Raw genomic sequence first — 14,634 nt, 5'->3', positions numbered from 1 at the left:
TAACCCATAGGTTGCTTAGAAGTCTTGTTCAGTTTCTAAATATTTTTGAATTGTTGAGATATATTTCATTACTGATTTCTAATTTAATATGCCATGATCATGGAACATAGTCAGTATGTTTTCAATATTTTGAAGTGTATTGAGGCTGTTTTATGGCTTAGCATATTACTTATCTTTATGAATGTCCTTTGTGAGAAGAACGCTGTTGTGGGTACTGTTTTGTAGTTCTTTGTATATTCTGAATACAATTTCACATATATATAAAAATTATGTATATATATATAATATTTATATATATTCAAAATTTTGCAGGCCTGTGACTTACTGTTTTGCTCTCTTCATGTTGTTTTATGAACAAAGTTTATCAATTTTTTAAGGTAAGCTTTTTTTCTATCCCATTTAAGAAATTTTTGCCTATCCTCACTCCATAAAGATATCTTCTGTTTTCTTCTGAATGAATTATTGTTTTACCTTTCACATATAGGATTATAATACAACTGAAATTGATTTTTATCAATGGGAGGAAGTAGAAATCATAATACATTTTTCCCATATAGACAGCCAACTAACCTTGCACCATTTATTGAAAAGACTATCCTTTCTCTATTGCACTGTAATAGTACGTTTGTTGTAAATCAGTTGAGTCAATATGTAGTTTGCTTCTAGATTCTATATACTATCTCATAGGTCCATTTGTCAATCATTTCCCCAGCACCATACTTTCTTAATTACTACAACTTTATAATAAGTTTCAGTATCTGGAACTATAAGTCTTCCAACTTTATTCATCATTTTTTAAAATTTACTTTGATATTAAGTTCCAGGATACATGTTCAGGATCTGCCAGTTTGTTACATAAGTAAACATGTGCCGTGGTGGTTTACTGCATCTATCAACCCGTCACCTAGGTTTTCAGCCCCGCATGCATTAGCTGTTTATCCTGATGCTCTCCCTTCCCCCAACCCCTTCGATAGGCCCCAGCATGTGTTGTTCCCCTCCCTGTCTCCATGTGTTCTCACTGTTCAGCTCCCACTTATAAGTGGGAACATGTGGTGTTTGGTTTTCTGTTCTTGCATTAGTGTGCCGAGGATAATGGCTTCCAGCCCCATCCATGTCCCTGCAAAGGACATGATTTCGTTTCTTTTTATGGCTCCATAGTATTCTGTGGTGTATACGTATCACATTTTCTTTTTCCAGTCTATCATTGATGGGCATTTGTGTTGGTTTCATGTCTTTGCTATTGTGAATAGTGCTGCAGTAAACATACATGTGCATGTATCTTTATAATAGAATAATTTCTATTCCTTTGGGTATATACCCAGTAATGGGATTCCTGGGTCAAATGGTATTTTTGGTTCTAGATCTTTGAAGACTCATCACACCGTCTTCCACAATGGTTGAACTAATTTACATTCCCACCAACAGTGTAAAAGCTGTTCTTCTTTTTTAAGGTTGTTTTGACTATTTTAGCTCCTTTTCATTTCCTGTCTTAGTTCATTTTGTTCTGCTATAATGGAATAGCTGAGTCTGGGTAGTTTAAAAAAACAAAAATTTATTTCTCACAGTTCCAAAGGCTGGGAAGTCCAGGATCAAGATACTGACCGGTTTGGTTGTCTAATGGGGGCTACATTCTCTGGAGGGGAGGAATGCTATCTCCTCAACTGGCAGAAGAGCAGAAGAGCAACCTAACTGAATCCTGTGTGAAGCTTCTGAACTCTGAAAGGCCCCATTTCTAAATATCATTACATTGGCAACATCCAAATTTTGGAGGCAATACATTCAAATCATAGCATTTCAACACAAATTTTAGAATAGATTTATCAATTTCCACAAAACATCTGTGAAAATTTGATTGAAATTTCATTAAACCCATAGTTCAATTTGGAGAAATTGATGTATTTACAATATTAAGTTTTCCAATCCATGAAGATATCATATACCTTTGTTTATTAGGTCTTCTTTAATATTTTCAAAAGGATCATTTTAGTTTTTTGACTTACACATCTTTGGTTAAGTTTATTTCTAGGTATTAGATTTTTTATGCTACTAAAAATATCTTTCAAATTTTGTTTTCTAACTGTTGTTTTCTAGTGTACAAAAATATAATTGATATTTGTATATTGATTTTCTGGTGACCTTGATAAATTCACTTATTAATTCTAGTAGTTTGTAGATTATTTTAATTTTCTCTGTATACAATTATGTCATATGTGATCGCCTGCAGTTTGCTTTTCTTCTGATCCAGAAGATGCTTATTTCTTTGTCTTGCCTTATTGCAATGGCTAAGATCTCCAGTATAAAGTTGAGCAATCATTGTGATAATAGTTATCCTTACCCCCTTTTTGTTCAATGGAAAAGTTTCATTTACTATTAAGTATAATATTTTTTGTTTTTTTGGGCAGCCATTTGATTTATCTCCCTTTATTCTATTCATTTTGTGTATTACATGATTTTTTCAACATTAAACCATCTTGACTGCACTGATGCTTGACTGCTGACAACTTCTAAGCAAGCCCCTTGCCTCCCTTTCCTATTATGCTCATGTCTGGAAAAACTGATATGAAAACTGAGGTGTTCCTTTGGCAATGATAGCAACTTCCAACTTCAAACCACATGCAGGCCCCACCCCTAATTACCATAAAAAACCTGATGCTATAAAAAACCCTGCTCACTCAAGCCACTTTTGGACCAGCTTGGAAGTCCTGCCTTGCTTTCCTCAGAAAGCCTTATTATTTGAGTTAAATATCCATTCATCCCCTCTTGGAGTGTGTGTGTGTGTGTGTGTGTGTGTGTGATGTCATCAGTCTCAACAGCTAAACGAAATTTTGTGTGGCTGTCCATCTTGCCTCTGGAAGGTGGTCATGACAATCAGCACTGTGAGCCGGCTAGATGTCTAGATGATGACTGCTACCCCCGGAGTCTTTTCTTTCTTGCTTTGGCTTCCAGTCTGGCTCTGCTGTCTTGCTCTGGGTTGCTGTGTGCTGACTAGGGGGCTCTTTGAGTTGTGTTGCTGCCTGCTGGCAAACTTGCACTTTGAGCTGTGTTGCTTTGCGCTGCATTTGCTGAGTTCTGCTGAACCTCTGTTACAGACCCAAGTCAGAAGTTACAAAAATTGGCATTTAAGGACAGGAGTATGGGATTGGGGGCCCTCTTAAGGAGGCCCTGAATCATGTTCCTCAGCCCAGACCTATCTGTATGTACCATACTGAATTGTATTTCTTGATTCCAGCATAAACTGGGACTGATGCTAAGCTCAGGGGAATGGCTCTTACCCCGTGACTACTGGTTGTGTGTCTCAAGCGGGTGCCGGCCCTCATTCTAAGGAGTTTTCAGGGAAAAGACTGATATGTGGTCCCTTCCGGTGGTCACTCATGTGGAAGAAGAGCAGTTACTACGAGGCATGCTGAAGCCACGCTCCTAAAAACAGATGGCAGCCAGGCGCGGTGGCTCACGCCTGTAATCACAGCACTTTGGGAGCCCACGGCAGGCGGATCACCTGAGGTCAGTAATTTGAGACCTGCCTGACCAACATGGAGAAACCCCGTCTCTACTAAAAACACAAAATTAGCCAGGCATGGTGGCGCACGCCTTTAATCCCAGCTCCTGGGAAGGCTGAGGCAGGAGAATCACTTGAACCTGGGAGGAGGACGTTGTGGTGAGCCAAGTTTGCGCCATTACTCTCCAGCCTGGGCAACAATAGCAAAACTCTGTAGGAAAACAAAAAACAGAAAACCAGAGTGCTTACTAACTAGAGTCCTGTAAAATGTCTAGACTGCTGTTGCTGCTGTTGCTCCTGTTGCCGCCGCTGCCGCTGCCTATGCCTCTGTTACCAGAAAAGATCCTTATCCTCTGAGTTATAGAAAAAAACACACATGGCACAGCCAAAGGGTTAATTCAACTATTTCCATGGCGGAGGCCTCGAGCCCTGACAGTACAGATTTGAGGCTCCTTGGAGGAATAAATATATAAATATGGGCAGAGTAGAGAAAATTCCTCTCCTGCCAAATTATATTCAGAAACCACAAGAAAGATAGAGAGAGATAGAAACCTGAAAACAGGGAGAAGAAACAAAAAATTAAAACAAAGATCCATAATTTGATACAATCGGAAATCCAAAATTGGCTAAAATAATTTATACATCTAAAAGATAAAAAGGTGTGCAGGCTGTCTTGGTGTCTCCACCACATAAATTCTGAATTTACTTTCACATTTGCTGACATACAATAATTGACAATTCTTCATGGCCTTAATCCATACTGAAGCTCAAATAATACTTATACCTGGGGATCCTATTAAATTTAAACAAGGTACTCCTGTAATCTTGGGGAAGTTAAGGAACACAAAATAGAGAACAAACAGGCATGCCTCACTTTAATTAGCAGAACTACTGACTTGCTTAAATTTCCCACGATCATAGCATCCTCTAAAGTTTCCCACAATGGGCATGGACAGTCTAACCCAATAAGTCATAAATTAAAATTAAATCAAGTCCTTGGCATTTATAAATTGGTTTGACAAAATGGGACACCATGGGCCTCCCCAACCCCTAGTTAAAATAGTTAATATGCCCCAGTGTAAATTAAAACAGGACCTTTAAGGAGTGAAGCCCATTAAACAGGATCTATTTAGAGAAGGGTTGTTTATATCCATTATTTTTCCATCAACAACCTAATTTGTCCTATTTTTAAACTTGGGAAAAATGAATGGTGCCTCACAGTGGATTACCACAACCATAATGTCATGGTCATGCCTACTAAGGCTCCATACCCAATATTACTGAAATTATTGACTTATCCAATTGGCAGCTGGTAGATATTTCCTTCTTATGGATTTGGCTGTCAAATATTCTGTTGAATGCCCATTGCCACAGCTTCTCAGTCACAACTCGCTTCACCACCAAGGGGGCATGACGCAGCTTTCCCAGATACTCAGGGATTGCCTCAACAGCCCTGCCATGACATGCAATTTTTGCAGTCAAGCTCTTAAATGCATCTGACTTTCTCCTGGAGTACAGATATGATTTACATTGCTGAATCCTCCTCCAAAGAGATGCATTTGATACACGCGTTCAGGACATATAGATACCAAGGAGCTCAGAAAAAAAGGATTTGCCATTGTCCCACAGGTCATGCAAAGTCCTGCCACATTAAATTTCAGAAATTATTTGGTAAACCAAGAGCTACTCCATCCCTGACACTGTCAAAAAATAGCTATTCAGCATCTTAGCGCCCGCAATATTACAATAGGACCAACATCTTTTAGGTCTTTTGAGGTCCTGAAGGCAACATATTCTTCATTTACAAACTTTACATAAGCCCAAATATGCTGCTACTTGCAAATCATCTCACCTTGCATAGGGCCCTCTTTAACAAAAGGCTTTAAAATCTGTCTAAATTGTAGTACAATGCACATGCCCATTAATGCCCTCCAGAGACTCCTTCATTGCAGAGACTTTATAATCTCTGTGCTTCTTGGAGTCTCTGGGCCACCCCCAATAGCCACTTTCCCTTAAATGTTATCCCATTCTCCCTGTGAATCATCAAAAGAACCAATCACATCTGGGTAGACTGACCCTCATGGTATCTCTAGGCTGATTGTAAACCTAGAAAAAAAAAAAACAATTCTGCACACCAGCTTATATTATAAAAGCATTTTATTGAACACATTCTGGAGGTAGTTAGAACCAAAACAAAATTTGGGATTGGGGTGGGGATTCTGTTTTGATGATTTAGATTTGGGAAAACTTTGGGTTCTCATGTCAGCAGGGACCATGCTGTGGGAAACCTGAAGGCTGATTTGAAGCAGAATATAGAACTGCGGCACGGGAGACCAGGGGCTGGGAATTGGGCTCTCCTGGGAACCAAAGAATGTGGTTCTGCAATTGGCTTGGTCTAGACTACTCTCCAGAAAAGGATAAAACATGGCTTGAGCAACTGCCTAGAAGAGGCAATCTCCATGGGCTGGGTTGCTGCACTTGGAAGGCAGTGACTTGCAGCAGGCTCTTAGCTCTTGAAGCTCTTCCGGGAGGAGGAGGTGGTGGAGACAAATTTGACACTGGAGCTGCTACCCCCGCCACTGCCAAAGCCCACCCCCAGGCCTCGGCCACTGCTTGCACTGAAGCCAGAGCCCCCCACACTAAGCCCACCACCTAGGCCAACACCCCCACTGCTGCTGGAGTAGTAGCTTCCACTGCCACCTCCGGCAAGACTTCCACCAAGGCTGCCGCCAAGACCTCCACTGAGGCCACCGCCGTAGCCACTGCCACTGCCATATCCAGAGGAAACACTGCTTGTGACAACAGCTGCAGGGAAAGGAGGGAGGACTCAATGAGACCATCTGCCAGGCTGATCCTGTATGGCCCACTTATTTGATCTGCTGGTGTTGGAGCACTCTACTGGACCCCCTTTACAGAGTAGCAAACAAGGCCTGGAAGAACTGTCATTTAGTTAAGGTCCCTAAAAAAGTGGGTGAGTGTAAGAGGCAAGGTGCTAGGTACTGAGAGGAGCTAGGTACTGAGGGGAGCTAGGTACTACAGGGAGCTAGGTACTGAGGGGAGCTAGGTACTGAGGGGAGGAGCTAGGTACTGGGGGGAGCTAGGTACTAGGGGCAAGGCAGGGGACAGGGTCCAAGAAGCATAGGATGCATGGCTTACCCTTTAAGAGATGAGACATAAGCCACATTGTTTCCTGTCCCAATCTGTCCTTCCCCTCCACCACCCACAACTTACTAAGTGTATTATTATAAATAACCATATGCTGGGATGGGAAAAGTTTGGATCTAGAAACAGCAGAATTCTGAGTTGGCACTAAATATATCCCATATTATTGTCGTTGTTAATGTCTGTTCAAAGCTACTTACAGATGTTGACTGGTCCAACTCCTTCTCCACTGAGTCTGAAAGAGGAAAAATTGAATTAAGGGTTAACAGCTCCCAAAAAGACAGCATTAGTCTATGTGGCTAACTCCCATCCTCATGATTCGAGTTCATTCCATAAGCCAGGAGTCTGTACACCCAAAAGCTGCTTAAGTTAAAGGAAGGGAGAACTCTCCGGAGGGATTTTCCAATGAAGAGGGATTGACCTAGAAACAAGTTGTTAGGAAAGAATTATAATTCACATTCTTCTCCACCCACTATGGGGAAAGTATAAGAGATTTGGGAAATGTGATTATGTCGAAAGCAGTTTTTGCCTTGTAGGAGTTACATTCTGTGAGAGAACTTGGCACGGACAGAAATTCCTCCAACAGAAAGTAGGCAATGGGCAATGTCAGAGGTTGAAGCAAACAGTAGTTTGACAATCCAAAGGTAGGTGAGTTTAACTCAGCTGGAGTAAACATGAAAGCCTTCCTGAAGGAAGGGGTACTGGAGGACAAGGGTGGATGGAGGTGGGCATGACATGGATATTGAGGTTGAGCAAAGGACGTGAGCAAAAGCAGAAAAGGCACAAGTGTCAAGACGATTGCTGAGTTGCTCAGGTGCTTGGAGGACAGCCAGTGCCCAGGAACACTGGTGGGGGAAAAGAGACCAGAAAAGTGAGTTGAGGTCAGCTATATGGCCATGAGTCAGACTGAAATAGTGTTGATGATGTGTCATTATCACACACAAGTCACTGATCTCATGTATGTGTGTTGTACACCCCACAGTAGAGCAGCTTCGCTTTATCAGCTGAGGGCCATCTTGAGTTCATGCTGTCTACTCACCTGCATTCCTCGCCCTCCAGCAGCTTGCGGTAAGTGGCGATCTCCACGTCCAGGGCCAGCTTGGTGTTCATGAGCTCCTGGTACTCACGCAGCAGCCGGGCCATGTCCTGCTTGGCCTTCTGCAGGGCCTCCTCCAGCTCGGCCAACTTGTTCCTGGCATCCTTGAGGGCCAGCTCCCCACGCTGCTCGGCATCCGCAATGGCGTTCTGCAGATTGGCGCACTACAGATAGAAAGGAGGAGAGTGGGGTTGCTTGGGACCTGAGGTGTCTCCTTCTGAGATTCTGGGTCGGGCAAACCAAACTATCATGAATCCCAGAGAGAAACCAGTACATCGTGGGTGGCGGGACACTGAAACACTGGTACTGGATCTAGCTGCGTGTGTTTAGCAAAAGTAAAACAAAATAAAACAAAGTAGGTGTTTCTTTTAGAGCTCAGGCCCCTTCCTTGCCCTCTTTCAATTTCACCCTACCTGTTTCTTGACATTGTCAATCTCAGCTCTCAGCCTCTGGATCATCCGGTTCATCTCCGAGATCTCATGCTTGGTGTTGCGGAGGTCATCGCCATGCCGGCCAGCTGTCTGCTGCAGCTCCTCATACTGATGCGGCCAGGAAAGAGGAAAGATTCTGTTTATAAGAGAATGGGAAGAACTTTCCCAAAGTTCACAGGCAGTGAGTACTAAGTGGTGGCAAATAGTGTGGAGCTAGTTCAGGCTTTTCCAAGGTTGAGCTAGTCTAGTGCCTTTGCTCTCCTGGAGACACTGGTGTGAGATTCAGAGTGAGATTCTTTCTCAGGTCCTTGGGTTTAGATGGAAATTGTCTACAAGGCCATTCCTATAAAGCATCCCAATGGGCTTCAGCAGGTTCCAGGAGCCCCATTCTTAGTGTCGTCATGGCCTAGAATCCTAGACATGGGTGTGTCCCCTCACTCAGGAGACAGTCATCAGAGCACCCACCTTGGTCTGATACCAGGACTCGGCTTCGGTCCGGCTGCGGTTGGCAATCTCCTCATACTGGGCCTTGACCTCAGCGATGATGCTATCCAGGTCCAGGTTGCGGTTGTTGTCCATGGAGAGGACCACTGAGGTGTCAGAGACATGCGTCTGCATCTGGGACAGCTCCTGCAGGGAGATTTGGGGTCGGTCATCTGGTTCTGTGTTATGTTATTTAATGTCAGTTCCATTCAAATCTTTCACTCATTGTGATATGACAACTTGAGGAAAAAAAAACCCACCCATGTGAAAAATTTAGATAAGTTTCTTACCGCATCAAAGAACATCTTCATGAAGTTAATCTCATCCATCAGTGCATCAACCTTGGCCTCCAGCTCCACCTTGTTCATGTAGGCAGCATCTACATCCTGGGGAAACAGGGATGGTTGGCACTGCACACACCGTCACCCTACTTAAGTGAGCTCCACGCTTAGAGAGCATAGCTGCAGGCTGCTGGTTCTCTCCCACCCACACGCACCTTCTTCAGCATCACAAACTCATTCTCAGCAGTGGTACGCTTGTTGATTTCATCCTCATACCTGGTGGTGAAAGGGATGGGAAGTGTTTGTCAGAGGATGAGCAACAGGTAAGGGGTCTTTATTATGCAGTCAACTGTAAGCCTACTTTTGCAGTAGTAGAAGGGGCTTCTCCTCATAGGCAGAGAGGGAGGGGACACTGGTAGCATGAACCTCTGGCCAAGGTCCCTCCCCATTTAAATACTGCTTTCTCTGTAACTGCCTACCATATAATAATTCTATTATTGCTCTAATTCAGTTGTTTCGAGCAGATTCCTGCAGAAAAGCTGTGCTGTTTCTCCCCAACTGCATTACCTAGTCAATTTCTCTAGTGTTCTTTTTTGAGCTTTCAGAGGCTTTAAAAAAAAAAAAAGAAAAGAAACAAAATTAAATCTAGCATCCTAGTTGCTGGTTCATAAGACTAAAGAAATTATTTGAGCCACCAAGCTGGGTTATGTCACCAGCTCCTGCTTTGAGACAAATCTATCCAAAGGCCCATGTACCGGGGAGGAAAGTCCCAGAGAGCAAGCCTTACATCAGGGCAGATTTCACCAGGTAGTGCCAAGGGCACAGAGCATGTTGCTCTGGCTGTTGACTAAGTTCCTTGCAGAGGGCCTGAGCCTGGGGCTGGAACTTTCTAAACATGAGCCTGGCTTGTGTATTTGTTTGTTTGTTTTAGTACTGGAGGTGTCCATGGAAGGTATATCCTCCCAGCCCCCAAGGAAGGCATGGTAGTAGACTAGTAACAAAGCCCATCTGGTACCAAGAAGACACCACCCTCCCCTGTGTCCACCCTCCACCCCAACTCACTTGTTCTTGAAGTCTTCCACCAGGTCCTGCATGTTTCTCAGCTCTGAGTCCAGGCGGCCCCGTTCCCCCACGATGCTGTCCAGCTGCCTCCTGAGGTTGTTGATGTACTGCTCAAACAACGGCTCCAAGTTCTGCCTCACGGTCTTGGTGCCCTGCTCCTGCAGCAGGGTCCACTTGGTGTCCAGAACCTTGTTCTGCTGCTCCAGGAACCGCACCTGGAGGGGAGCAGAGTTTGAAGATAGAGAAACTTGGATTTCATGTTCTATGATCAACTCACTAAGGTGCCTCCCACCTCTTTCTGTCCCTCTAAAGCTTTTCTGTGCACTGTGCCTGGCCCTGGGCCCCAGGAGGGGAGGTGCAGACTTAGGCACCCAAACTCACTTTTCCAGGGGGAGATAGGACACCTATCCAGGGCACAGAAAGCACTAGGAGTGCTGCTTGGAGTGTGTCCCGGCTCAGGGGTGGCTGCAAAGGCACTCAGGCTGCTGCCCATGCACTTGTCTACCTTCCTGTACAGTCAGCCCCTTTATATATGGCATGAAATTCATCTCTCTGTCCAACAGTTGTTAAGAGGCCCTTGTGAGCTAACCTCTGAATGGGAAGAAATAATTCTCCCTTCCCAGCTGCCAGTCTAATTCAGAACGTGTTCACAAATCCAGGGCACAGAAACAAATGGAAACACAGAACTGTACAACTATAAAAGTATTTGCGCAAAGCCAAAACATCTTCCTTCTTTCTCTCTCTTTGGCATTTATTTCAGACCCACAGTGATTTTTTACAAAAGATCGTAGCTCACCTTGTCGATGAAGGAGGCGAACTTATTGTTGAGGGTCTTGATCTGCTCGCGCTCCTCGGTCCTCACCCTCTGGATGCTGGGGTCGATTTGCAGGTTGAGGGGAGTCAGGAGACTCTGGTTGACGGTGACCTCTTGGATACCTCCAGGAGGGCAGACAGGAAAGCCAGGGCCACCGAAGCCACCTCCAAAGCCAGCTCCGCCACCGAGCCCAAAGCCACCACCAGCTCCACCGCCAAAACCAAATCCACTACCGGCACCACCTCCAAAGCCATAGCCGCCTCCAGCACCAGCAGCAAACCGGTTCCTGAAGCTGCCACCACTAGTGCTGATGGATATCCTCTTGGAGCCCCCCAGGTTGTAGAGGCTCCGGCTGCCATAGCCACCCACTCCACAAGCACCCCCAAGGCTGACCCTGCCGAAGCCACCACCACCGCCACCCCCGGACCGGGACACAGAGGTGAAGCTGGTGCGGGAGACAGACGGGGTGATGGCAGAGGCGGTGCTGAAGCTACGACTGCCCCCACTCCGGAAGGACACACTTGACTGGCGAGACATGGTGGCTTGTTCCTGGTGGAGCAAGAGAACCAGGCACTAGTGGGTTGGGAGGTGCTGGAGAGAACAGAGCTCAGCAGGACGCAGAAGGTGGCTCTGTTACCCAGGAACGGTGATGCCCCCTTTTTATCCCCTCCAGAACTGGGCTGGGCGAGAGAGCTGTCGAGCTGTGAATGATTAAGTGGGCTGGGCATGCCTGGGGGGCAGCTGTGAGCTCACCGGTCACACCTGCACAGTGGTGTGGGGTGCAAACGCTTTCTTTCTGGCAGGCTCTGCTCAGTTAGAAATAACCTTGCCTTGCAGCACTGATCTCTTGGCAGCAAGTTGGTGACGCTGCTAGCAAGTATATCTTCACCGTAGAGGCTGGGGGCTGTGAGCAGCCCAAAAAGGATGCCAGGAAGTGAGGAGGCATTGGCATGGCCAGTGTCCTGGGGACTCTTACAGGACCAGGAGTATTGACAACCACCCCAGTACGGTACATGCTGAACACCTGCCCTTCCAGCTTGGGGAAGCTGTCCATCAGCAGGGGGCAAACGATTCCCCAGTGATCTGCTCTTACACTTTTCCAGGCAGCAGGTTGCTGCAGGGTTTTCCCCTCTGGGAAAGGCAATCTGTAGCCTTAAATCTTGGTTATATGCTAGAGGGAAAATAGAGTTTCATCCTTTTCTGCACAATTTCTTTCTTAGGAAAGGCACAGCTATCCCAGAGCCCACTGGGCTCTGCCTGTAAGGTTTAGGCCAGAGAATGTGGGAGGCCCTCAGCGCCCCCTATAAACCACTTTGACCTCTTTAAGGCCAGGTTTATCCTTCCATAGCTCCTCCTAACTCAGCATTTTTTCTGCCCTTTGACCTTTTCCTTGCTCTTTGGCCTGGGCAGGACTCTGTGGGGGGCTTAGGAAACCCGGGGATCCCATGCAATCCCTTAAAAAAAAGCCCTGAGACTCATGGGCTATAGCGTCTCTCTTTGGGGGTAGCTACTCTGCCGGCTCCCCGGCCCCCCAGGTGTGTTCCAGCAAGCTCTATTCCACTAGGGAAGAAATGAGTCATCGTATGTGTTGATACAGGCTGAAGGCCGCCACAAACACATACCTGCAGGAGCTTCTAATCTCATCAGGAACATGTTGAGAGTCTGGCGGCCTGTTATAACGGCGAACCACCCTGTTCCAAGCAGCGGGACTTGCTCTGCTTTCTGTATGCTGTAGCCCAAAGCCTCCTTCAGGGCCAAGGCAATGGAAAACGGGATTCTAAGTCTATGGATTGTCCTGCCAGAAAGGCTAGCCAGAGCAGGCCTGTGGGCCCAGGCAGCTGGCATGACAAGCTGCCAGTTGCTTTAGGGAGGGCCCTTTGAGATCCCCTCTGCAAAACTTGTCTGGGGGGTTGTGGCACCAGGTGGAGGAAAGGGGGTTTCTGATGAGGTTTTAACACACGTCTGTTCTAAACCACACCCACTCTTTTTGGCAGCAGATCTGAGTGGGGCCACCTCTCTGCCGTCCCCCAAATAGAAGCAGGGCTCTCAGGCAGGACAGTGCTTGGGCTGTTCAGAGCTTCGGGGGCGTCCTGTGGCCCGAGGCGGGAGGTAGGAATGCAATGGGGATAGGTTCAAAGCCTCAGGGAGGAGGGGCTATATTCTCAAGAGTAGAAGAACAGGACCAGACCCAGGCTCAGGAATCTCTCACCAGGGCCTGTGGTTGGCCACAAGGAAGCCAAGGCTGTGGGAAAATGACTCCCTGGTGCTGAGGATCAGCTGAAACAGTGACTTCTCACCAGAGGGCTGAGATGAGCAAGCAGCTGACAGGTCAATCTCGGCAGACAGACAAATGGCCGGAGCCGGTCTTACAGGTCTTGAGCAAAATGGTTTGGGTGACCTCCCTGGCTGGAGCATTTCTGAGACCCTCAGAGATGAATTGTGCTGAGCTCACCATTTTCACTTTTGGTTGCTTTTTGGAGAACAGATGTGAGTGTCCTGGAGGCCTGAGACATACCAGGGGACCCTCGGCTCCTGATAGAACAGAACAGATCCAAGCCTGAAGCAAGTGTCTGAGGACTCGTAGTGGGATGCTCCCTCTCCACTCAAAGATTGATATCGGGGTATGTCCCCACCACCACATACACTCACAGGTCCCAGGTACAGACCTCACTGCCCTCAGGGAAGCCCCACCCCTCCTGAGACACTGGGACATTCTCTTCTCCCCATTCATTCTCCTCCCAGCTGTGTTGTGAAGAAAGAGGACTTGGCAGAGCAGGAATGAGTTCTGGCTAGTCTGAGGATTGCTAGAGTGTGCCAAGCTCAGATCCATGTGCCAGGGACCAACGGTGAGTGTGTGGTGCTCCGCGGGAGCAGGGAGCAGGTAGCATGTGGGTGCTCCATGGGAGAAGCAGCAGCACTCTTCTGTCCGAGCTTCGTGGGAATCCTCCCATGAGCAGGCAGGGCAGCCCCTCCCTCAATGCCAGACCTGGACAGGTATAAATAATGGAGCCGCTCCTGGTGGGGAGCCAGGCACCAGTACCACTGCAGCTCGGGAGAGTCCCACCCCAGCCTGGAATTTCACTGTGGCAGGAAGGGAGGGATTGTGTTAGGCTCACCAGGGAGCTTTCCTGCTGGGCACCCCACAGAGGCAGTTCCCAGGCTTGGTGGGACATGTTGCTCAGCTTCTCCTCTGGGTGCTGCTTTCCTCGTCAGCAGAAGACAGTGCAGGGCCCGCCCTGCTGCTCTCCCCATCAGAGAAAGGACAGTAAGCCGGCTGCCCTGACCTCTCTCGCAGAGCTGTGCAGGGAATGTAGGACCTGGTCAGCATTTCATACATGGAGAAGCCCTTCACAGACACCAGGGAGAGGGTGGTATCCATTCGTGGAACAAGGGTTAGGCAAATCCTGCCATCCTAGCCCAGGATTCCTCCTCCTCAGAGCCTCCACTCCAATCTGTAGGGCTTTAGTAGAAGATACATTTAATAGAGCATGATAAATAGAACATGTTCAATAGAACAGCATTTGTACATATCCTCTAAGTCCCCCCGCAGCAGGGCAGTCTCCAAGGTTAGGGAACATCTCTGCATGGCCCACACCCTCAGCCCAGCCTTGGGCACTGGAGGTGTTCTGCGGATATTTTTTGGAGTGAATTGACAGACAGAAAATCCTCTTCCTCCGCTCCTTCCCCAGATTGTTATGTGAAGCCCACAATGGCAAGAACCTCAATTGCTTTTGCACCAACCTATATCTACACCAACCTATGTATAACAGAATGTACATACATTATATATATTCACATATATTTCTGTG

The 14,634-nt window shown here is 46.6% G+C and overlaps 1 protein-coding gene across 1 annotated transcript; it reads right to left on the bottom strand.

Moving 5' to 3' along the window:
- Window positions 1–5,635: 5,635 nt before the first annotated feature.
- On the bottom strand, window positions 5,636–11,479 carry KRT5 (keratin 5). The gene is made up of 9 exons (XM_004053170.5): window positions 10,808–11,479; window positions 10,012–10,226; window positions 9,165–9,225; window positions 8,959–9,054; window positions 8,651–8,815; window positions 8,168–8,293; window positions 7,698–7,918; window positions 6,859–6,893; window positions 5,636–6,301 (listed from the first exon to the last, which is right to left on the bottom strand). The coding sequence occupies exons 1-9, from the start codon at window positions 11,360–11,362 to the stop codon at window positions 6,003–6,005; spliced, it is 1,773 nt and encodes a 590-aa protein (XP_004053218.2). The 5' UTR covers window positions 11,363–11,479; the 3' UTR covers window positions 5,636–6,002.
- Window positions 11,480–14,634: the final 3,155 nt, after the last annotated feature.

This window comes from Gorilla gorilla, chromosome 10, assembly GCF_029281585.2.
Source record: "Gorilla gorilla gorilla isolate KB3781 chromosome 10, NHGRI_mGorGor1-v2.1_pri, whole genome shotgun sequence".
Taxonomy (NCBI): Eukaryota; Metazoa; Chordata; class Mammalia; order Primates; family Hominidae; genus Gorilla; species Gorilla gorilla.
This window is presented reverse-complemented; position numbering and strand designations above follow the sequence as displayed.